General features: G+C 45.4%; 2 protein-coding genes across 9 annotated transcripts in view; one reads left to right on the top strand and one right to left on the bottom strand.

Annotated features, from left to right (window-relative positions):
• Positions 1-23,851, top strand: part of LOC147446715 (P-loop containing nucleoside triphosphate hydrolases superfamily protein) — a 223,318-nt gene that overhangs the window by 125,569 nt on the left and 73,898 nt on the right. The window lies entirely within an intron of this gene.
• LOC147446718 (uncharacterized) lies at positions 609-3,002 on the bottom strand. The gene is made up of 5 exons (XM_086524741.1): positions 2,296-3,002; positions 1,933-2,228; positions 1,576-1,705; positions 1,087-1,466; positions 609-937 (listed from the first exon to the last, which is right to left on the bottom strand). Exons 1-5 carry the CDS (start codon positions 3,000-3,002, stop codon positions 609-611), a joined length of 1,842 nt encoding a protein of 613 aa, XP_086380867.1.

Genomic DNA, 23,851 nt, shown 5'->3' with positions numbered 1-23,851 from the left:
TGTATCCGCTCACATGGGGCATGGACTGCCCCAGGGCCTGATGCGTCTTAGAGTAGAAAATGATGTCTCTCCCTGTGAAACTATCCTCAAAGGTCCCTACATCAAGGCACAAAGATCCATTACAATTCCATATAGCCACTCTGAATGTGGTCCCACAGGTCTCCATAGCAGCTACGGTATGGGACGGGACGTTTTATACGGGGCATTTAATACACGTACTAGATGTATTTTTCGAGGAGTAAAATAAAATATGTCGGTTTTTTTCAAATATATATTTTTTACAAGTATTATATTATATGGGTCCACACAAAGGTATATAATTTATTGAAATCAAATGTTGCACATAATTAAATGGAAAGTTGAGCTTAGTCAAAGATAATTTCAATTGTTTATAGTGAACAGTGTACACATATGTCAAAAACTCTCTTTGCCATTTATATAAATAATGGAGTCGTACAAAAAGTGTTTAGACCTTAGAGGTTACAAAATGTCATACACGAGGGCTGAAGCCTGAAATATAGCTCATGATACATCATCATACATCGCATATCCAATAAAGATGGCAAATCCAAAAATACAAAATGGTTTACATAGTCGTGACTGGTGACTCATAAATCAGGATCCGAGGCTGAGCTCTCATGATCATGAATATCCTGCTCATCCTCCTCTGTGATGCTCCAATCGCTCCTTGCCTTTGGCTGTGCCACTGTCTCTGACTCTGACTCTATCTCTGACTCGGCCTCTAGTGCTCTTCCTCGGCCGCGGCCCCGACCTCGGACACGCCCCCGACCCCTTGCACTACCTCTACCTCTGCCTCTACCAATGGTGCCAGTCCTTGTTCTAGTTTGGTGTTGAAGTTGTTCCCTTTCAGCTACATGAAAGGCCCACACTTCATCATCTTCATTTGTAGGATGTATCAATTGTGCCATACGAATACCTTGAAGGAATCAGGATTAATCTCAAGTATGGCTTTTGTTTTTTCCCTCCTTCGAAGGAGCTTGAGATTAGAGTTCACAAAGACAAGGCGTGTGAGTTGTGACGGCGTCAAACAATTTCTCTTTTTGGTATGAATGGCTGAAAACAAACTCCAATTCCTCTCGCAAGCCCCAGATGAGCAATCTTGTGAGAGAACCCTCAAGGCAATGTGCTGCAAATTAGGACAATCTCCACCGTACTTTTCCCACCAGCTCACAGGCTTGAGATGAGCATCTCGAAGACTAGCCCTTGCTGAGCCAAAGTCTACATCATGAAGATCTCGAAAGCGTAGAAGTTGAGACTCGAGAAGATCTTGCTTCACAGAATCAGGCTCCACCTTAGAAGTATATTCTTTCCACCCAGTATTCAGCTCTTTATCATGCCTTTGATGAGCATCCCTCCAAAGTGGATGCAAGATATGAGCGACAGCATGAATAGGACGATGAAACCAATCCCATCTTGCTTTCCATATTTCTTTGATTTCATCCATCCTACAACATAATCATGTTTTTAACAATATGTTACTTTATATGATGGAAAATGGTTTTGAGTAATGCTAAAAGGAGCAAAATGAAGTTCAAGATTATGAGAGTAATATACCTATTGTCATCAAAGGGGTTGCAAGTGTCGAAGGCAGCACACACCTTGTTCATGAACTCGTAGATTATGCCCATGGTGCACCCCTCGGAGTCACTGAGGCGTAGGGCACAAATCAAAGGCTCCATAAATCCTACAATGCACTCCGCATCATGCCAGAAAACAGCCTCATAGATAATGTCCTCAAATTTCTTGCCCTTTATTTTGGTGCTACCATCCCATGAAGCCACTTCTCATCTGTTATCATGTGGCGTAAACCGCGACGGCATTTGACTAGCTTCTGCAACACAATGAAAAGGTAGGCAAAACGGGTGCTTGAAGACTTTGGTAGCTCTATCTCACAATTCTGCCTGTAAATACCAAGAGCTCGTTGCTTATGACTTACAAAGTTCACCATGAACTCTGCCTTCTTGATTACATCAGCAATCCATGGAATATTCCCTATGTCTTCAATAAGGAGATCAATGGAATGAGATGCACAAGGCACCCAACAAATATGCGGGTAATGTAACTCCACAGGATTGCCTGCTGCCTTGCAATTGCTTGCATTGTCTGTAATAACAGCCGCCACATTTTCTTTTCCCACGTCCTCTATTGCTGCCTTCAATTGCTCATAAAGATATTGAGCTGTATGAGACTCAGCTGAACCATCTATGCTGCTCAAAAAAGTGGTGCCGAGGCAGCAACAGACCATAATATTTATGAGAGACCGTTGTGTCTGACCATCCGTCACACATGATTGGGTATCCATATCTTGCCCATGCTGCCCTTATTGCTGCTAGCTCTCTTTCAATATCGTGCACCTCTGCTTTCAACTCTTTGCTACGAAGAGTCTCATAGGACGGAGGCTTGAAAGTCGGCCTTGCTTCAGCCACTGCACTAAGCATATTCAAGAAAGCAGGCTTGCGAGCATGATCAAAGGGTACATTGCACTCAAAGAAGTATTGCCGAAACCTTCTCCTAGCATTTTCGTGCTTGATTTTCATCCAGCTTTGTTGCAGGGGCCTCTTGGATGTTTCTTGAAAGCTTTGACATTTTGTAGGGATTGATGGCTTATAACCCATACCTTGTAGATGAGATGTCACGGGAGCATGAGATGAGGTGGCCACCGATGTAGTTTGCTCTTGAGGAGTGGTTGGAGATGACTCGGCTACGGAGGGTGCATTTGTAAGAGCCTCAAGCTGAAATCGTGCTTTTTTTGTGGCGCGAATGGCGGTCGGATCACCACCCAATTTCACAATGATCTCATCCAGAATGTCAGCAAGACATAACCCAACACCTTGACCAGGAATTGAAAGAAGATGAGCTCTCACTCGCGGTGCACTCCCGGTGTGTACTTCATTGCAATGCGTGCATCTCCAATTCACTGGTTTCCCTCTCTCCTTGTTCTCAATCACCTCATCCCATTCCGGTAATCTTCGTCGTCCCATTGTGCGAGCGCACGTGTGTGTGTGTGTGTGTGTGTGTGAGAGAGAGAGAGAGAGAGAGAGAGAGAGAGAGAGAGAGAGAGAGAGAGAGAGAGAGAGAGAGAGAGAGAGAGAGAGAGAGAGAGAGAGAGGTGTGGGAAAATTAGGCTAATCTCAAACATTGGCAGAATGTTAGGGCAGAATTAGGAGAACTTGAAATATGAGCAAATAGGGCATTTGATATCAATTAGGGAAATTGGGGGAAATAGATGATTTGGGGAAATTTAGGGGTATTGGAAGAAAATAGGAAAGATTAGAGAATTTGGGGCAAATTAGGGGAATTGGGGAAACTTGGGCAATTTATAGGGAATTGGGGGAAATTAAAAATGGAAATTTGAAGCAAATTGGGGGAATTGAGATAAAGGGGAAAATTAGTGGATGGAGAGAAATTGGGTGACTTAAATGAGTGCTATTGATTATGTATTGGTTTCCTATGAGGTGTCCCACATAGTGCATAATCTCGCTATTGGAAACAGATCACCAAGCTCAGACCACACACCAATACATGTATGGCTGCACATACCTGCTCGAATTGAGGAAAAACAGCCCCAACCCCGATCATGGATATATAAGATGCAAATAGATAAGAAGCAAGCATATGCAGCATGCCTAGACAGGAAACTTGCTCAAGAATGTATGCCATCTAACATTGAAAACACATGGCAAATTTTCAAACATGCATTATGCGAAGCAGTAGAGGAAACAATGGGGAAAACATACTTAAAAGGGAAGAGCAGGAAAGGGTTACCACACAACCCCTAGTTCGATGAGGAATGCAAAAATGCAAAGAAACAGTTGCGGCTAACACCCCAAACAGCCAATGCATGGGTAGATTTAGCAAAGATCTACAATACTCTCAAGCGAAGGAAGAGAAGAGAATATGAGTTGCACATTGAAACACAGGCCATAGCGAATTTCAAAAAGAACCCCAAGGGGGAATGGCTGAGAATGAAAGGAAAGCGGCAGGACACTATCGGAGACATAAGTCCAGAAGACATGTATGCATATGTGGAACAATTGTATGTACATGAAGACGCACAGGGGATGCCATATATGCGCCATGAAATTCCCATAAAAGAGCCTTTCGATTTCACAACGGTGACCAAAGGCATACAAAAATTAGCCAATGGTAAAGCACCCGATACGCTACACTTCAATTCCGAAATGCTCAAATGGTGAGGCAACATTGCACGGGAATGGATACATGGATTAATTAATAAGGCAATCACACAAGGGCTGCCAGCAGACTGGCAAAGAAATTGGATAAAAGCACTTTTCAAAAAAGGGGATGTAAATCAGCCCACTAATTACCGAACCATCACGGTTGGATCATGTATGTCTAAACTTCTGGGGAGTGTTCTAGAACAAGCCATAAGCTCATGGGCAGAAACAAATGACAAGCGCGCAATAGGACAAGCAGGTTTTAGACCCAAGCATAGTACGATTGACCACCTTATTTCACTCAGGGTCTTAATGGAAGAGAGCCGGCTAAAAGGGAAAACCTTGTACTGTTGTTTTGTTGATTTCACAAAAGCATTCGACACGGTCCCGAGAATTGGCCTATGGCAAAGAATGGAAAGTATCGGGGTACCACTCCATCTTAGAATTGCAGTGGCACATCTTTACCAAAGAGTTCTATGCCAGCTGAAAACACATGCAGGTATGTCCAAGGAATTCTCAAGCAACATGGGAGTAAAACAAGGATGCCCTTTATCCCCAACTCTCTTCGGGCTATGCATAGACCAGATTGAGGACTTCATACCCCAGGCACTCGCAGAAGAACCAAATGGACCGGCCATCGGAATGCTCACACTTCTGCTACTCATATATGCAAATGATGTTGCTCTTTTTGCACATGATATAGTCTCTCTTCAAAAATTGGTAGATGCCATGCATACCTTTTGTGAAAACACGGGGCTCTCAATCAATGTAAACAAGACAAAGTTTATGCTAGTGAGGACTCAAAAAAGACAAGAAATTCAACCAACTCTCATGTACCAAGGGAAGCAAATTGAAAGAGTAGACAGCTTTATGTACTTGGGAATGGATATATCATCTAATTATGCTCGGGGACAATGCGCACGAAATAGAATTGATGTGGGGCATGCCAAATACTACCAACTTGAAAACATGTATACACAAAAAGTCATCAAGAGATGGGAAATTAAAGCAATTATATTTGAGACGTGTGTAGTACAGGCCATCCTATACGGAGTAGAAATTTGGGGAGCTAGTATCTCAGCCCACCCATGGAATGAGATTGAAAAGATACAAAAGAAGTTCCTATGTAGACATCTGGGAGTCAAAAAAACTACACCGTATTCAGTGTTGCTTTTTGAAACAGGCAAAAGGCCCCTCGAAATGAAAGCCCTGCAAAGAATGCTTACATACATTATGAAAGTTAAACTGATGCCCTCCACTCGAATCCCCCACATGGCATGTAAGGCCGGATGTGCACTACAAAAGACTAAGAAAAGTAAATTCTTAACATCGAGTCTTATCCAAGACATAAGGAAGTGCTTTGCAAAATGGAATGTAGAGGCATATGTGAATTTTGAAATAGCACTACTTGAATGCCTTCACAATATATGGCGAACGACCACACATCGGTCCAAGTTCGAATATTATTGCAAACATGTCAACACAAAATACTGGGAGCTCTATAGCACAAGCAAGCCGGAAGCCCAAGTACACATCCAAACGCCTATGCCCCATATGGCAAGAAAAGCCATAACTCTGATGCGTACAAGATCACACTTGCTTAAGATAGAAACAGGCGGCTGGCTGAAAATTGATGCTCAGAAAAGAATATGCACATCATGTACTATGTGAGCCCTTGAGGATGAAGCACATGTGACGTTAGAATGCCCAGCATACGCACATATTCGAGCTGATTTTCAGCAGCTCATACACGGATGCCATACTCTCGCCGAGTTGCTCTCAAAAACGGACCCCTCCCCTACAGCTCTCGGGACATATCTTGCCCGCATACTAGAACACCACAAAACACTCACAGAAGACACAAAAAAGTCACACGAGTAACACACCCTCGAAAGAGGAGAATGTCTAAAAGGTCCCATGGCCCTTATTGGCTGTATAGCATGTACATTCCCCTGAATTAGCAAATCTTTGTGCTCCGTTTAAGGCTAGGAGTTGCAGTGAGGTCATCGTACTAAGTAGAGCCACGCCTTGCGGGTTTGTCATTGGATCCCTTGAGCGTCGTTTCCATATGGGATCTATTGCATCATTCTTATGCTCCGTTTCTGGTGTTGTCATGAAATCGACCATTTGCATTTGGGCATGTGCTATCCGGGCATTCATATCTCCAATAAGCATAACCATTCCTTCTTGTGTATATTGATTAATGACTGCATACAAATCCTCAAATGGGTTGTTTTTCTCAATGTTGAAAGCACCATAAAATGGTGATTCCCTGTGTGGGATATAGCACCCTGCGATGAACACGGGTTTGCCCCCTGTTGCAATTTTAATCCATATGTACCGTTTATGAGCATCCTTTTTGCATACGGTGATCACTTTTTGGAGCTCTTCTCTGTATGTCACTGCAACCCCTCCTTGACCTCTCATTTTTGTACATGGCATCCATAAAGATTGTGTTACATATCCTTCGATGTGTGGGATTCTACAAGTCTCGTGCTCCCACGTTTCCAACAAGAAAAGTACATTTGCTTGAGGCAAAACTTTTGTAAGGCCTTCCCCTTTATGCCATGGAAAACCTCGGCAGTTCCAGCTTGTCACTTGTAATTTCGTGGTCCCATGGGTCCCGTCTCGTCATTTTTCTTCTGCTTTTTCCTCGGCTGAGGGTTCTTTCTTTTTAGTGCGTGCTTTATAAGCTTCCCTCCTTGCTTGCTGTTGACTAGGTGTTCTATCTTCACTAATGTAGAGGGTGCTCCCCTGTAGATAAATGCGTGCGTTAGAGAGAGAGAGAGAGAGAGAGAGAGAGAGAGAGAGAGAGAGAGAGAGAGAGAGAGAGAGAGAGAGAGAGAGAGAGAGAGAGAGAGAGAGAGGCCTAATCATGACAGTGACGAGCCTCTGTCACCAGCGTGTGACTACTATCTATCCTTTTTGTTGATTTCTTTCTTATTATCTATTTACTTTCACTTTTTGGAAACACCCCTCGGGAAATCTAACTGCCTTGCATTGCATAGCTAGTGTGGAACTGTCCAGAGGGAGTCTAGGCCTGAGGGCAAGAGAGCACTAAGGTTGGACAAAGACTATGGTTAGCCAAGTGGGGTCATTGACTAGCCAAAGTGGAATCCTTTGCTACAGAGGCTACATTTCAGTTCTGGATGTGGCCGCAGTGTACAAAGAGGGTCGGATGACCTAGAAAGATACAATGGCAGCATCTCCTAAAATTTAGGGAACTGCTATTTTGGGACCTGAAAATGTGTTGACGTCATTATCTCCGGAATAACAAGGGGAACATTTTCTTACTCTGCCGTGAAGTCAACTGGGCAACCGGTTGGGATATTTTTAGACGGCAACCCCGAAACGGGAAAATGCTTATAAATGTGCCAAGTGGCACCTTCTGGTGCGCTTGCCTCATGCAACAAGAAGTGGTGCTGAATTTAGGAGGGAGAGAGCCTCATTTTCAGATTTGTCACAGGTTAAGAGCTATGGAGTGCTTGCTTTCCCTCCTATGTACAGTGCGGTGCCAGGAGTGATGCCCTGCACGCTACGCACTGCCCTCTCTCTCCCCTTTGGCAGTATGTTATGCCCCTCTAGTGGGCTTTTCATTTGACCAATGTACAGTTGTGTGGGTTCATGCGCGATTGCCGAGGCAAGAGCCTCTTGCACAGGTACTGGATTAGCTAGCAGCTAATCCCCCCCGTCAGGTACAGGTGAATTCGGAGAGGTTTCACGCCAGAAATCCCGTCCGATTCAAAGGGCAAGTAGCCCTGGCCGGGAGCTCGAGGACTTGCTACGGATGCGATCGGCATGCGAAACGGAGCCCGAAACAGCGAATTACAGCCTGTTGTGTATTTTTGCAGGTTTAGGGTTTTGGCCCTAAACGGACCCTAATACCCCCAGGAGGTTCGGGGACGCAAGGGGACCTCTGTATAGGTGATCTGGCGCATTTTCAGGGCTGAAAACAGAGAATTCAGCGTGCTGCAGATTCTCGCCAGGTTTTGCAAAGTGCCCGTATGCGTCGGGAAAGTCGGCCAATGCGTGGGACTATTGACTGTGAAGAGTTCTAGTACAGTTATGTTGCCGAAATCGGGCTGGAACAGTGGAAATTCAGCCGAGTTTGTGCGGGGCAGCTTGTAGGGAACCACAACGTTTATTCCCTCTTTTGAACAATAAAGAAATACCGAAAGGGGCGCCTAAGTTAGGGGCCAATCTGGTGTCGGTCTTCTCATACAGGTGCATTCTAGCATCTGTATCCCATTCGCCTCTCTTGTGTCACTATAGCGCAGGTAAAAGAGACGACTAATAATGGGTGAAAGCTAAATCAAGGTTTAAAGTAAAGTCTACCGCCCTTTTTGGATTGAACAGGCCGGTTACAGCCTCTACCCCAATGCCCCTCATGCAAGCGATCTGTGACATGCCCTCACACGTGCGATCTTCTGTCCCAGCCAGATTCGAAATTTTTTGCCTTTTAAAACTTAACGCAACCAACTTTATTAAAGTATACCGCCCACATTTTTTTTACAAAGCAACGTCCTAAACGTTTTGAAACGTAGCGTTCTGTACTTAAATTAAAAGACCCGTTTTTTAGCTGCTATTCTGGTCGCGCATCGTCGTGCGGGGCGTTTCTCGAGAATAACCACTCGTCCATCCCTGTAGAAGGCCACTTTCCCCTTCTCTCGAGTTGTCATTATCTCGGGCATAACTTCTTTCATATGAGCAAGTTGTGTGAGTGTGAGGTCATCTCCAAGGAATATGCCCGTTTTCGTTAGTGTAGGACGTTTCTTCAAGAAGTCCTTCTTTGCCTCCATAGATGGGAAGCGCATGATTAGAGCTCTTTCTTTTGAAGTCTCCCCATTTCCTTGTGTCTTCTTCCGTACCCTCCATGCCTTTGTATGAGTAGCCTCACTACCCATCATGCGGAGAAGTTCTTTGACTTCCCCTTCCACATCATCTCGGTCTTTTAGACCTGTTATTCATATGTGCAAAGCTCTAGTCTTCCTTCGTTGCTCTTCTTCTAAAGTCATGTTGATGATTGTAGGAGTGGTGATAGATGTGATTGCTTTCCCTTTCCCTTTCTTAGCGACTTCTATCTATTTCTCGACCTCATCCGCCTTCTTTTGTGTCTTCGTGATTACATCCCCCCAAAAAGATGTCTTTGCCCCATTCTGTTTCTCTTCCTCTTTGATCATCTGTACATGAGAGAGAGAGAGAGAGAGAGAGAGAGAGAGAGAGAGATGAAATGTTATATTAACGTCTTCAAAAGGCCAAAGTGACCTATGAGACCAGAAAGTTACAATGTGGTGGATTTGATACAAAGTCAGAGTAACAAGAGTAACAAAATGACAAAATGACTAAATAAAATACTATGGAATCCTAAATTGCTAGTGAACTAAGCAGCTAAACAGCTAGCTGGGATAGCTAGATCATAGGAGATCCAGCATCGGTCGCTGGCGGATCTCATCAATCTCCTCCATGGTCAGTAGTCTGACCGGTTCCGAGAGAGAGAGAGAGAGAGAGAGAGAGAGAGAGAGAGAGAGAGAGAGAGAGAGAGAGAGAGAGAGAGTCACAAGGACGTGGCAATTGCTAACCTTAGTTGTTGGTTTCTTTCCAATGATTTTTGTTTAATTTTTGAGACCCTCTTTTTGAAGTTGCAAATGGTCGAACATTGTATGCCCAATGTGAACGGTAGTTTCACCCGCAGATGGGAAGTTGGTCGGCATTGGAATTTGTATGGTAAGAGGATGTCTAGGCTCAGTTCAAGATCATGTAGGTCCCTCCGTCGCACTTAGCAAGTTGGTGGATTCCAGGAAGTGAACTCAATAAAGGCATAGTGCCAAGATGGTGTCATCGAGGGAAAGTATCTAACAGTTGGGTCACATTGCATTTTTGGATGTGGTCCCAGTGGGAGTCCAACGGAAGCATCCCCTAATTTCAGGAAACTGCTATTTTGGACCAAGAAATTTGTTCGCGCCATGACCTCCGGAATGCCAAGGGGAACATTTTAGAATACTGTAAAGTCAACTGGGCAACCAATCGGGAGATTTTTAAGTGGCAACCCCGAAACTGGAAATTGCTTGTAAACGTGGCAAATGGCACCTGTTCATGCTCTTTCCTCATGCAGAAGAAGCTAGCGTTGAATTTCTAGCTGGGAGGGCTTAGTTGCAAGTTTTTGTCACAGGTTAAGAGTATTGATTGCAAGGTCTCCTTCTCATGTACAGTGTGGTGCAAGAAGTCATGTCTTGCACTCCTCAGATTGCTCTCTCTCTTCCCTACGCGCAGTAATGCGATTCCCCACAAGAGGGCTCTTCATTTGACTCATGTACAGCTGTGACGTCTTATTCTTTTTTGTTGAGGCAAGAGCCTCCCTGAGCAGGAATAGGAGTAGCTAACTGCTGCTCCAAAAGCAGGCATTGGTGAGGGTGATAACCTCACTGTACAGGTGCGGTTTCAGCGCTGGCTATGCGTTGAATTTGGACTGTTTTTCAGCCATACGGATGCCAAAACCATTGGGAACAGTGCCCCACTGAGAGAGGACAATTCAGGGATTGTTTAGGACTGAAAACAAGGCAAAAAACAGTAAATACAGCGTGCTGAATTTACTGTTTTTAGGCAGAAATCAGAGGGTTTATGTCTGTGGAAGTGAGTTCCAGCAAGGGAATTGGTTTCGGGCAAGTTTTGGGGCTGTTATGTATCCGAAATTTTGCAAGAACAGGTGGTATCTAGCTGGATACAGATAAAGATTTCTCAGGACTCTTCTTGTAATTTACCCTCTTAAAGTATAAAGAAGTACCGAAAGAGGCGCCAATTTTGGGGCCTACACATTGTGAACGTCTGCTCAGAGCATTCTAGCATTCGAGTCGCGTGTGTGCTTAAAGTGTTAAATCCCGTCGTAGGTTACCTTTCCAATGTTCTCTGTGTGTGTGTCTAAAGTAAAGAATTTTGGGTGAAAGCCAAAGTGTATTGCCCTACGGGCCGGTTTCAAAGAGAGAGAGAGGGAAATGTTGAATTGTATAAGAAGAGAAATGAAAATGAATCAAATGATATATTAACGTCTTCAAAAGGCCAAAATGACCCATGAGACCAATCTGTTACAAAATGGTGAATCTAATACCATGTCTGGGTACAAAAAAAAAAGATACTAATCTGAATCTTGAGAGAGAGAGAGAGAGAGAGAGAGAGAGAAATAAAATGAGATAAAATGTTATATTAACATCTTCAAAAGGCCAAAACCACCTCTGAGACGAATCTGTTACAAAATAGTGAATCTGATACCATGTCCGGATGTTGAGAGAATATGGCTCGAATCCTCTGATGTAGTCTTCCTCGATGTTGTGAAGCCCCTCTCCTCAAATGTGGCCATCAGGATCTCCGTAGCTGCATTGCTCGGTTGATGAGAGTGTCGATAGTGGTCGAATGAGTGTGGGCCGAGCTCTGTAGTGATGGTTTCTCCTCTGGCTGTCCCATATCTAGTGAAAAGAAATGTGTAATATGTCTCTGGGACTGTCTCTCTCTATCTTTACCCAGTAAAGTGTCACTATATCTGTGTAACTCAAGTAGATATATCCGAAGACATCTTTGATCCTCATAACTCATGACCCTATAGAAAGGACCGAAACCCTCTCTAAATAAGCAGTGGAAACACCCCCGTATCTCATAGTACACTGTGCAATGTCATGTAATGTAGCTCTCTCTCTAGCTCTAGCTGGCCTAAGCTGCATATCCTGTTGTTTTCTGGTATCCCTTTGAATCTACCAGTCTCGTTCTCTAGCTGATGTGAGGATGTGTACCAAACCAATGGTACATTGCAAACCATGAGACATATGTGTCCATCTCCTATGAGGTGAGAAGATGCTCTCTATAGAAAGGCATCTTCGTGCCCAACTCCTGTGGCGGCTCTATCCATGTCCTTCTGGTATCCAGATGGATCAGGTCTTGACGAATGAGTCTAGTAATCTCCACCCCTGTAAGAGACACTGAGGGTGCGTGAACGTTGAAGAGAGTACTAGAGAGGGGGCAGCCTTTCCGTGCTGAAGCCATGCGTTTGAAACCATGTTGTCATCTGTGCATACCAGCATGAAGTGTCCCCTTGAAGAGCTAACTGTCTGGAAGACTCAAGGGCCAGTCTAGCATATCTGTCTGTAGTAGTATCCCACAAGTTGTGCACAAAGGAGATTGATCTGGTAAGCGCCTCAATGTCCATAGGATGGGCAGTTAGCTTTGCTCGAATGATAGTGTGGGGTACGGAGGCCTTGGCTCTGATCAATCGAGAGATCATAGATACCAAGGGCCTCTCCATATGTCTCCGACCATCTTGGCCTATAGCAGGTCCCCATATCTGCACCCCATACAAAATAGGTGAGGCTACTTAGCTTTAAAGTATCAAAGAGCCATAATTTTGTCTGAGGTTCCTGGAACTCAACCTGCGAACACATCCTCTTTAAGCCTCCGAAGGCCGCAACAACTCTAGTCAGTCGTCTCTGTTGCTCTCCCCAAAGAAAACTTCGGCCCAGTGAAGACAACCCCAAGGTAAGTGTATGCATCTGTATACTCTACAATCTCCTGACCATATGTGAAAGCCGGTGTTGATCGCCTGATCCACTCTGGTGTGGTGTTGAACACCATAACCTTGGTTTTACCAAGGTTTACAGACAATTCACTATCCTCTGCAAAACTGTGTAATGCATCCAATTGTCGCTGCATACCCTCTGGTGAGTCAAAGAGCAACACAATATCATCAGCATATAACAACAATCGGATCGACGTCCCTGCCAGTTGGGCATTGGGCTCTATAAGCCTGCCATCTGGGCACCTCTATCACCCTCTCTGTCAATGTAATCAGACACCTCATCATCAGATAGACCAAATAGAGTAGGAGACAATGGGCAACCCTCTTTCACCCTAATGGAGTGAACTAAATCAGATATCCGCTCCTGGGTGCATACATGTCCCATCAGTAATCTGTCTAGGGCCATAATCCTGCAAATTAACACTTTGGGCAGCCCCATCTCCTGCAGTTTGCGCATCAATCGATCTCTCGGTACCATGTCAAATGCTTTGCAGAAATCAACAAAGCTACAATAAATCCGGCTCCCATGTGATCTACCCTCCTCAATGATGGCTTTGATTGTCAGAATATGATCAAGAGTGGAGAAACCCCTCCTGAAACTGGCTTGGCCCTTTGCCCGTACACGTTCTCTCTGCCCAAGTACTCAACTGTTGCTCAAGAATGGATGCATACAATGAAACCCGCCCGTGGGGCGGTAGGCTTTGGCTTTCACCCGAAAATCTTTACTTTAGACTCACACAGAGCACTTTGCAAAGGTAACCTGCGACGGGAATTGCCACTTAAGCACACACACGGCTCGGAAGCTAGAATGCTCCGAGCAGACGCTGGCAGCCACTGGTATTTCTTCACAGTTTGAGAGGGTAAATTACAAAGTAGAGTCTTGGGAATTCTTTACTTGTATCCAGCTAGATACTACCTGTTTTGGCCAAATTTCGGCAGCTTAACAGCCCCAAAACTTCCGCGAAGCCTATTCCCCTGCCGGAACTCACTTCCATTGGCATAAACCCTCTGATTTCTGCCCAAAAACAGTAAAATCAGCTCGTTGTATTTACTTATTTTTACCCTGTTTTCAGCCCTAAACAGTCCCCGAACTGTCCTCTGTCAGTGGGGCATTGTTCCCAATGGTTCTCGCGAACACAATCAAAATACAGTGGATAACCAGCATTGAAACACACCTGTTTGGTGAGATTATGACCCTCACCGGTGCCTGCTTTGGAGTAGCAATTAGTTACTCATGTTCTTGCTCAAGGAGGCTCTTGCCTCGGCACAAAAGCATGAAGCCACACAGCTGTCCATTAGTCAAATGAAGAGCCCTCTTGTGGGGCATCACATAACTGCACGTAGGGGGGAGAGAGAGAGAGCAGTGTGTAGTGTGCAAGTCATCACTCCTAGCACGACACTGTACACAGAGTGCAAAGGAAGCACTCAATAGCTCTTAACATGTGAGTTTGTAAAATGAGGCCTCCCAGGTATGAAAATCAGCACCCATTTTTCTGCAAGAGGAAAGTGTACCATTTTGTGGCACTTGGCATGATTACAAGTATTTTCCCGTTTCGGGGTTACCGCCTAAAAATCTTCCGATTGGTTGCCCAGTTGACTTTGCGGCAGAGTTCTAAAATGTTCCCCTTGTCATTCCGAAGGTAATGACGCGAACACATTTCATGGCCAGAAATAGCAGTTCCCTAAATTTTAGGAGATGCTTCCGTTGGGCTCCCATTGGTCTCTAGACCATCTATCCCCATTTGGACCGCATCCAAAAATGCAATGTGGCCCAACTGTCGGGTATATTCTTTTGGTGATCCCACCTTGGCTTTATGTCTTTATTGAGTTCACTTCCTAGTATCCACCAACTTGCTAAGTGCGACGGGGGGACCTACATGATCTTGAATTGAGCCTAGACATCCTCTTACTATACGAATTCCAGTGTCGACCAACTTCCCGTCTGCGGATGAAACTACCCTTCACATTGGCCATACAATGTCCGACCATTTGCAACTTCAAAAAGAGGGTCTCAAAAATAAAACGGAAATGATTGGAAAGAAATGAACAACTAAGGTTAGCAGGTGCCATGTCCTCGTGACATAGTTAACAGTTCCCACGTCCTCGTGACATATCCCCCTCTTAACTCGCAAATGTCCTCGATTGCATACCATAAATACACGCCACTAATGATCTTGTGTTGTTAGCACCCTTTTATCATCGCATGTATTCGCAAGAAAGGTCGTAACACATAGATACAAATGACTTAATGAGACCTTTATACTTTTGTCATTTCCATCTATTACATTGAATGCATATGTACATTTGATGTGCTAGCCCTATCATTACCCCTCCTTTGCACAGGTTGGGTTGGGGCATAAGTAGGTTGTAACCCAGAGGCTTCAAGAATCAAGGTAAAGATGCAATACATTTGGTGACTCTGACAGTTCATGCTCTTCCATCCACTTTGCATCCATAGGCGGATAGTTCTTGAACTTCACCAAGTAGCGTCTTGCTGCCTGTGCTTTAACTTTTCTGTCCTTATGTGCCAAAACTTGCTCAGGTACTAGGATCTCATCAAGTTCCTCAACTTCTGGCTACTCCTCATCTGACATATCTTCTGGCACATCACCCAAGAAGGGTCTTAGAAGACTCACGTGAAACACATTATGAATCTTCCACGCTATTTCAGCCTGTAAGCCACATCGCTGATCTTGTCAAGCACTTGAAAAGGCCCATAGTAACACATGCTGAGCTTAGAAAACAACGGTTCCTTCCCCTTCATCTTCTTTAACCTTGCCTTTTCTAACCTTAACAGAACCCAATCACCATGTGATAACAACAATTCATGACGGTGACGATCAACAGCCTTTTTCTGCTTTGCCTGAGTCTTCTCAAAGGCAACTTTAATTTTCTTATACGTTTCATCCATGTTCTCAACGTATCGATTTGCCTCAAAAATTTTGTTCTTTGTATGCAAAATGGGAGGAACTTTTTTGTCGCCTGCAACAATCTCAAAAGGTGCCTTGCCAGTCGACGAATGCATCGTATTGTTGTACGCATACTCAAGCATAGGCAAATACTGTTCCCACTTGCCCTTATTATCTGACCCATAGCATTTCAGCAGATCTAAGACAGTAGAATTAGCCTCTTCTGACTGTCCATCAGTTTGTGGATGAAACGAAGACGAGAACTTGAGCGTAGTGCCTATATTCTCAAACAATCCTCTCCGGAACAAACTGGTCATGCGAGGATCACGATCACTGATAATCTTGTGGCATACCATGGTACTTAAACACATCGTACATGAACAAGCGTGCCATCTGATCAGATTTTATCTTCTTTTTGACAAGGATAAAATGGGCCTGCTTGCTGAACCTGTAGATAATGGTCCATATACCATCATTCCTTGTTGGCGTTCTTGGAAGATCAAACATAAAATCCATAGCAATGCTTTCCCATGGCTTATTGGGAATCGGCAGTGGTTGTAACGCCCTGGTGCCTTTTGCCTGTGAAACTTGACCTGTTGGCAAATCACGCATGCCCGCACAAAGGCATCCACATCTCTCCTCAAGGTAGGCCAATAGAAGAATGTCTCTACCACTTTAATTGTCGCATCAATACCACGATGCTTTGCATACGATGGGACATGACTCTCTTCCATGACCTTATGTCGCAATGGCCTAGTGACACAAAGTCTGCCATGTATCATCATAAAACCATCTTTGAGGAGGTTTGCTCATGATGTTACCCCTCTTGCAACTGTTCAAAGATCCTTGCAAAATCTTATCAGTAGCATATTGTTCCTTTATGTCATCTAGGTCACGATGATAAGGAATTGATACAGCTGAAATTTGTGGCTTCCTTGATAACGCATCAGCCACAACATTCTTCTTGCCTTCCACATGGAAGAGGAACATAGAAAGAATGTTTGCCCATCGCATATGCTTTTCGGATAACTTTGATTGTATCAAAAAGTATCGCAAGGTTTGATGGTGTGTCTGGACAACAAAATCAGCACCTAAAAGGTAGTGCTTCCAGCTAGAGAGCGCATGAATCATGGCCAAGAGCTCTTTTTCATAGATTTGCATAGTCTTCTCTGGCCCTTGCAAAATTCGGCTTTCATAAGCTACTACCCGTCCATCTTGCATTAGCACTGCTCCGATGCTATTGCCACACCCGTCACACTGGACCACAAATGACTTCTTGAGACTTGGCAGAACAATTACTGGATCTGAATTCAACTTTTCCTTTAAGAGACTAAAAGCTGAAATCTCTTTTTGGGTCCATCTGAAAGTGACCTCTTTCTTTTGCAAAGAGTAAAGAGATGATGCTATGTCTGCAAAATTCTTGATAAACCTTCGATATAGTAGGAACACAATCCCAAGAAGCTTCTGACATCGTGCACAGTCTTCAAGTCTGGCCATGTCTTGATAACTTCGACCTTTGCAGGATCCATTATGACACCATCCTTTGAGACTTTGTGGCCAAGAAAGTGGATCTGTTCCAGGAAGAATTCACTTTTCTTAGGATTGACAAGTAGCATGTGACTGCGCTCTTCGAACACAATGGTCAAGTGACGCCTATGCTCCTCTTCATTCTTCGAATAGACTATCATGTCATCGAAGAACCTCCCAACAAACTGTTGATGCGAGCGAAAAATCCGGTCCATCATTCTGTTGAATGTGGCAAGAGCATTTGTTAGCCCAAACGGCATCACTAGAAACTCATAAAGACTAAATGTCGTTCTAAACGCATTCATGTGCACATCCTCCGGTTGTCACAAATTGCTGACATGTCAAAGCCATGAAGAAGGGAACCGACTTGTAGATGCCGACCGAGGGGCCTAAACCCTAACAAGAACACGTAACAGAAGAAAAAGTCCTACCAACTTATGGGGACCCCGTCCGATGGGGCCACAAGTGACATAAAGGAAATAAAGCAGGACTCACACACACACAAGAATTAGCGAATCAGGTTGATGACGTGGCAGATTTTCGAAAATCACACTGGGTGATGACGTGGCAGAACTATACGGATTTTTGCTTTTCACGTTGGCGGTGCTGACGTGGCAAGAATGTATGGACTGACGGATTTTACGTTGGCAGCTTTTGAGCATTGCTTTTGGACCAGATGCTTTTGAGTTTGAAGATTTTTCACTATAAATTGCCTTTGGGGCCTAGGGCCTTTAAATATGAGGCTAGGGTTCATTCTCTGGCATGCTTCGTGGAGAAGGTGGAGAGTCTGAGGTACGGGCTTGTACTGAGTTGATGCAATATAAAGAAATACCAAAAGAGACGCCAAGGTTTGGGGCCAATACTCTCTGGGGTGGAATTCCGCCATTCTGTGTCGCGTGTTGTCTCTCTCTTTTCAGTTCAGTTGTTAATGAAGTGCTAAAGGTTTGTTCAGTTTGTTTTTTTTCTATTGGCACATGGTGCATGTCTTGTGATAGGAGTATCAGAGCATCAAGCGTTGGCTTTTCTGAATGCATACTGGTCCTACCAAGGAGTAGACAGAGCAAGATTGCACTTTCAAAAGTTCATTGGATATTTTAGCTTCGTGCTCCAACCTCGGACTCATTGGCCACTCCCACCCTTACTTCATCGCGCATCGGGCGCGCTCATGTCTTCACCGCTCATGTCTTACAGGGCATAATCCATAAAGATCACTTACAAGAGAAGGATCAAAGATTTGTTTCAAGCTGTTGTTTTTCTCAGAGGTAGTGCCATGCGGATGTAGATAGCTACCGAGCCGCTTACTCCGAGTACTTGGCAAGCTTTTAAGAAAATTTTTGCCCGAAGTTATATGGTTTTTGACATCTTCCTTCGGAGTGCAACTCCTGGCAGAGTGGGGTGCCTCTTATTGATAATCTCGGAGGTCCGATGTGACAGCTATGACTTCGGACTACCATCGCCGCTAGGTTCCAGGATGGAAAGTCAGTCGACTTTTCGAGCTCGGCAAGATGCGGAAGCATCGGGCCCGCCTGTGATGTGTGTGAACACACTAGGACCGCGGGGCATTTTTTCCCTCTTTAGGAGGTTTTTTTCTCCGAGCATTGTATATACGCCCATCACTCTAGGACTTTCTATCTTTCCATTGCACACTAAGTAACACACTCTCTATTGTGTGCCTTGAGCTTTCTTCGTCTTCTCCAAGCTGCGTGTTTCTCTGCAACCCTAATTCCAACAATTGGTATCAGAGCAGGTTGCGTCCTTCCGGGCTTAGTCGCCAGCTGCTCGAGCATACGCTTGCTCACTTTCTCCGATTTCAGTGAGCTTTGGCGAACGTTCGCAGGTCGACAAATATTTCGGGACAGCTCATAGATCTTGTGGTCTACTCAGATTTTTGATTCGGGCTCATTTCGATCTTCGTTTCTACTACAGGCAGTGCTGCACAGGCTATTTCGTAATTTAGTGCAGAGTTTCTATCAGTGGCGTTTTTTGCATAACAGGTGCCTTAAAGTCTTCTACGGTTTATGCTATATAGCACGTGTTGTTCTCGGTCCATTTCTCCTATTTTCGGGCAGTTTCACAGTAGGTGCAACATTTACCATGGTTGACAACAACCCAGATGTGTTCAAGATGTTTGCTGTTGAGGACGGGTTGGATGGGGACAATTACCCTATGTGGGCTTACATGATGCAACATGTTCTTGTGTCAAAGGGCGTGGGTTGCGAGCATCCTCTCTCATTGGGCACTACGTGATGATAGAAGGGGATGGCTATCTGTGGACATGTCAAGAGTTTAGGAAACTTTCAATGTCAATAAAAAAGGTTCTAGAATATTTTAGTATCATAGACAAAATCCCAACTTATATTAAAGATTTGAAGCATATGATAAAATTGGAATGACACATAGGTGACACGTATAAGTTGATCTCTCTCTCTCTCTCTCTCTCTCTCTCTCTCACACACACACACACACACACACTCACTCTCACACACACACACACACAATGTGCACATGAGTTCAATACCCTATAGATAGATATTTGAGAGAAATTATCATTGTTCTTATGGTGTCAAATTCTCTCTCTCTCTCTCTCTCTCTCTCTCTCTCTCTCTCTCTCTCTCTCTCTCTCTCTCACACACACACACACACACACACACACACACACACATGTATGTATGTGTGTGTGACACACACAATCACACACTGTGCAGGTCATTGACCTACGTCCTGGTTCTGGGGATGTACGCGATGTTGAGGATGTTGCAGGTTTTGCTGCAAGGATTGCTGCTATTAGAGTTGTTTTGCCTACAACAGAACAAGCTCATTGGGATATAAAGGATGCGCAGGCACATGCATTTATTGCATTATCTGTGAAGCGCACCATTGTTCCTCACATCCGTTCAACAAAATCTGCAAAACAGGTTTGGGATATTTTGGCTGGTCTTTATGTAAGTCGCAATGAGGCTAAAATTGCTTTGCTGCGTAAAGAGCTGGAGTCAAAGATTATGCATGAGGAAGATAATATGGACACTTTCCTTGCTAGTGTCAAGGATATCAATGAGCAACTTATTTCTGCAAGTGAAGTCATTTCAGAAAGTTCCCTTGTGCAGACTGTTCTTGACGCCTTACGAGATTCTTACCAGACTTTTGCTAGTACTTGGAGACTTATGACCCAAGGAAATCTAGAAGTTGTCAAGTTTGATGCATTATGCACATTGTTGTTGCAAGAGTCACTTTCCAGAAAAAACAGGACTAGACAGCGTGCAGTTGAACAGGCTTTTATTGCTTCTCAAAGAAAGCGTGGTTCATGTATATCATGGTTGCGCAAGAAGCAACCTACTGTGGCCACTTCGAGTTATGAGGCTGAGTACAGGGAAGTCTTCACAGCTACGGTTGAGTGTGTATGGTTCAGACGCCTTATGGTTGATTTGGGTGTTGGTTAGGACACTGCCAACACTATCTACACAGACAGTCAGAGTGCATTGACGGTTGTGAGGAACCCAGTTTTTCATGCTCGCACAAAGCACATTAAGGTACATTACCACTATGTCAGGGAGAGGCTCTCAGCAGGAGAAGTCAGCTTGGCTTATGTGCGAACACAGGACAACCTTGCAGATCTTTTCACAAAGGCTTTGTCTCGTGAGAAGCTTGAAGCTTTCCGCAAAGCTTTGGGCTTACTCTCCTTTGTCCGCTGATCATGTCCTCAGAGCATGGCACTTCCCTTTACTCATGTGCCACCTCTCGTTCACCGCATCACTCCAGGAGGGATTTGTTACCAATATACATGTGGTAGTGATGTGTGTGAACACACTAGGACCGCCCGGGCATTTTTTCCCTCATTAGGAGGTTTTCCCCTCCGAGCCTTGTGTATACTCCTATCACTCTAGGGCTATGTATCTTTACATTGCACACTAAGTAACACACTCTCTATTGTGTGTCTTGAGCTTCCTTCATCTTCTCCAAGGTGTGTGTGTTTCTCTGCAACCCTAATTCCAACACTGCCAGATGAACCAGAGTGTCAAGCCACCGATAATCTCTCAGCACTCCTCTCTCTCATTGCACCACTCCTGTGGAGTAAGCTCTGTGGCAGGCTGGAGTGTAGGTGCCCTCCCTTGCATCATTATCATCCTGCTCGGGTGGAAGATAGCTCAAACTGAAGTGTCGGGCCCGTGAGAGTGGACCAAGCAGCTGCCCCCCAAGTGTACTGCCGAGCCGTGGAAAGAGCAGGCATCAGCTGAAGAATACGAAGCCACACCTGTTGTGCCAAGGGACAGTCCCAAAGATAGTAACGTTGACTCTCCACAAGATGGTCACAAGGTGCGCATGCGGCCGAGAGAACACTATGCACCAGCCAGCTCCCAACTGCTGTAGCTCTGTGTGCGACCAGCCACTGATACAAAGCGACTCGCCTCGGTTGTCTGGAGTCCCACAACCTCTCCCAAAAAGCTGCCAAGAACTCAGTTGTGAGACCCTCCTCCTGCCAAAGAGGTGTTGGAGCAGGGCGAGCCTCTCTCTGTGTTGCCAGTATGTGACGTCCGAGCCGAATAGTGTACTCAAAGAAAGAGACACCTGGGTGGTCTGCAGAAGAGAAAGGATCCCTCCAAAGCCACTCTCTAGGATCCCACTGTACTCGTACCAGTGGTACAAAGCGACTCGCCTCGGTTGTCTGGAGTCCCACAACCTCTCCCAAAAAGCTGCCAAGAACTCAGTTGTGAGACCCTCCTCCTGCCAAAGAGGTGTTGGAGCAGGGCGAGCCTCTCTCTGTGTTGCCAGTATGTGACGTCCGAGCCGAATAGTGTACTCAAAGAAAGAGACACCTGGGTGGTCTGCAGAAGAGAAAGGATCCCTCCAAAGCCACTCTCTAGGATCCCACTGTACTCGTACCAGTGGACAACACTCCCAAGCCCACAGTCTCCAATGTCCAGTCTCAAGAGCAGCTGGGTCAGGATCGATGACACAAGTCCTCCCACAGATGCCCACCACTCGGATCCTCTGAAGACAACACTCTGCCACATGCGGGGTCTCTACTGCAACTCCCTGTAAGCATCCCTCACCCTGTAACTCGAGAAACAGAGAGGGAACAGTCTCTGAGCAAGCCCAAACTGAAATGAGAACCTCCAGTCGCGTGAAGGCTCCCATCCATCTCGGTGTTGCTGACTCGAGAGGTGCGAGCCATTCAGTTGGAATTGCCTCTGAGATGTCCTGGCACATGCTCTGCACCCCTCTCATGCCCTGAATCTGAAAGCCCTGCAGCTCCTCTGACGAGCCTGAAAACTGTAACCAGTTACTAAAGAGTGTGTTGGACCCGCTGCCATGGGACCCCAGGAAACATGAGGCCGACTACCAACCAAGTGGCCTCTTTGAGTGCTAACCATGGGGTTCCAAACAAGGGGTTGTCGCAGGCGCTCCTGCGTGCAAGTAGTTTGCCGCTGCTCCAGGCCTCGCCGCAAGATCGAAGCAAACCCACAGCGAAGCGGTCCTCGAGTCTCCTGCTCAAATGAAGTCTGTGCAACTCTGTGAAGATCCATCTGGTCGAAGGTGACCAGGGGCCTCCTGCCTGAGGCACCCTAGCACGAAGCCGCTCTAGCAAGAACTCCTTCCAGGGCTCCTCACTTGGAAGAACTCCTCGGACGATGAACTTCCCAAGAAGGGCTCTGCTCTGCTGTGCTGGGTCGATGATCCCAAGCCCTCCCTGTGAACAAGGAAGAGTGATGACCTGCCAAGCCACTTTGGCCCGGGTTGTTTGAGTGTCACGCCCTGACCAAAGGAAGTATTTGATCAGCATCTCTACCTGGCTGATACAAGACCTCGAGAAGATCCAGCAAGAAGTGATGTACCACATAGTAGCCAACAACACCTGGTTGGCCACTACAACTCTGCCAGCCAAAGGAAGTCGTGCGGAGCTCCAATGTAACAACTTCCTCCTGATAGATAGAAGGAGGGGAGCAATCTGTTGCTCCGAGACAAGTCCAAACCAACCTAATAGCGGAAGTACCGAACTGCAGTCCTTGGGGGAATCCACCTGCAACCCTCACTTGGCATCCAATCGGGTACAAGAGCACTACAAACTGAGAAAACCACCGTCGTTCTCCAGTTGATCAATGCGCCAGATGCACAACAGAAGGTCTAAAGAGCTTGCTCACAGCTATGAAGGTTGGCCTCCTGGCCATCCAAGTACAAGGTTGAGTCGTCAGCAAACTCAGCGTACAGTAGCTCATCTCCCCGAATAGGGAGTGCTAAGCCCCGTAGACCAACCTGTTGCGACACCAAAAACCTGCTCATCGCCTCAGCATAGCGTAGAAAGAGGAATGGGCAAGAGGGCAGCCGTGTCTGACCGAACGTGACCATGAAACGATCACTTCTACCTCCTGACAAAAGTACATGACTGTACAAAGTTGACACCCCTCTGATCCAACCATCTGAGAAGCCCATCCTGCGTAGAGTGCCCTCCAGAAAGTCTCAGTCAACTCTGTCGTAGGCCTTCTCAAAGTCGAGAAGAAGAATCACCTGATCCTCACCACGTAGCCGCGCTAGGGCAGAAGCCTCCCAAAAAGCAAAGATGTTGTCAAGGATATTGCGCTCCTTGACAAAACCTGTCTGAGTCCCATGTATAAGGTTCTCTAGAAGTTGCTGGATCCTCAAACTCAGAGCCTTGGCAAGAATTT

This window comes from Adiantum capillus-veneris, chromosome 12 (genome assembly GCF_014529385.1).
Source record: "Adiantum capillus-veneris isolate H3 chromosome 12, ASM1452938v2, whole genome shotgun sequence".
NCBI lineage: Eukaryota > Viridiplantae > Streptophyta > Polypodiopsida > Polypodiales > Pteridaceae > Adiantum > Adiantum capillus-veneris.
Note: the sequence above shows the minus strand (reverse complement) of the source record. Positions and strands in the feature narration are given on the sequence as shown.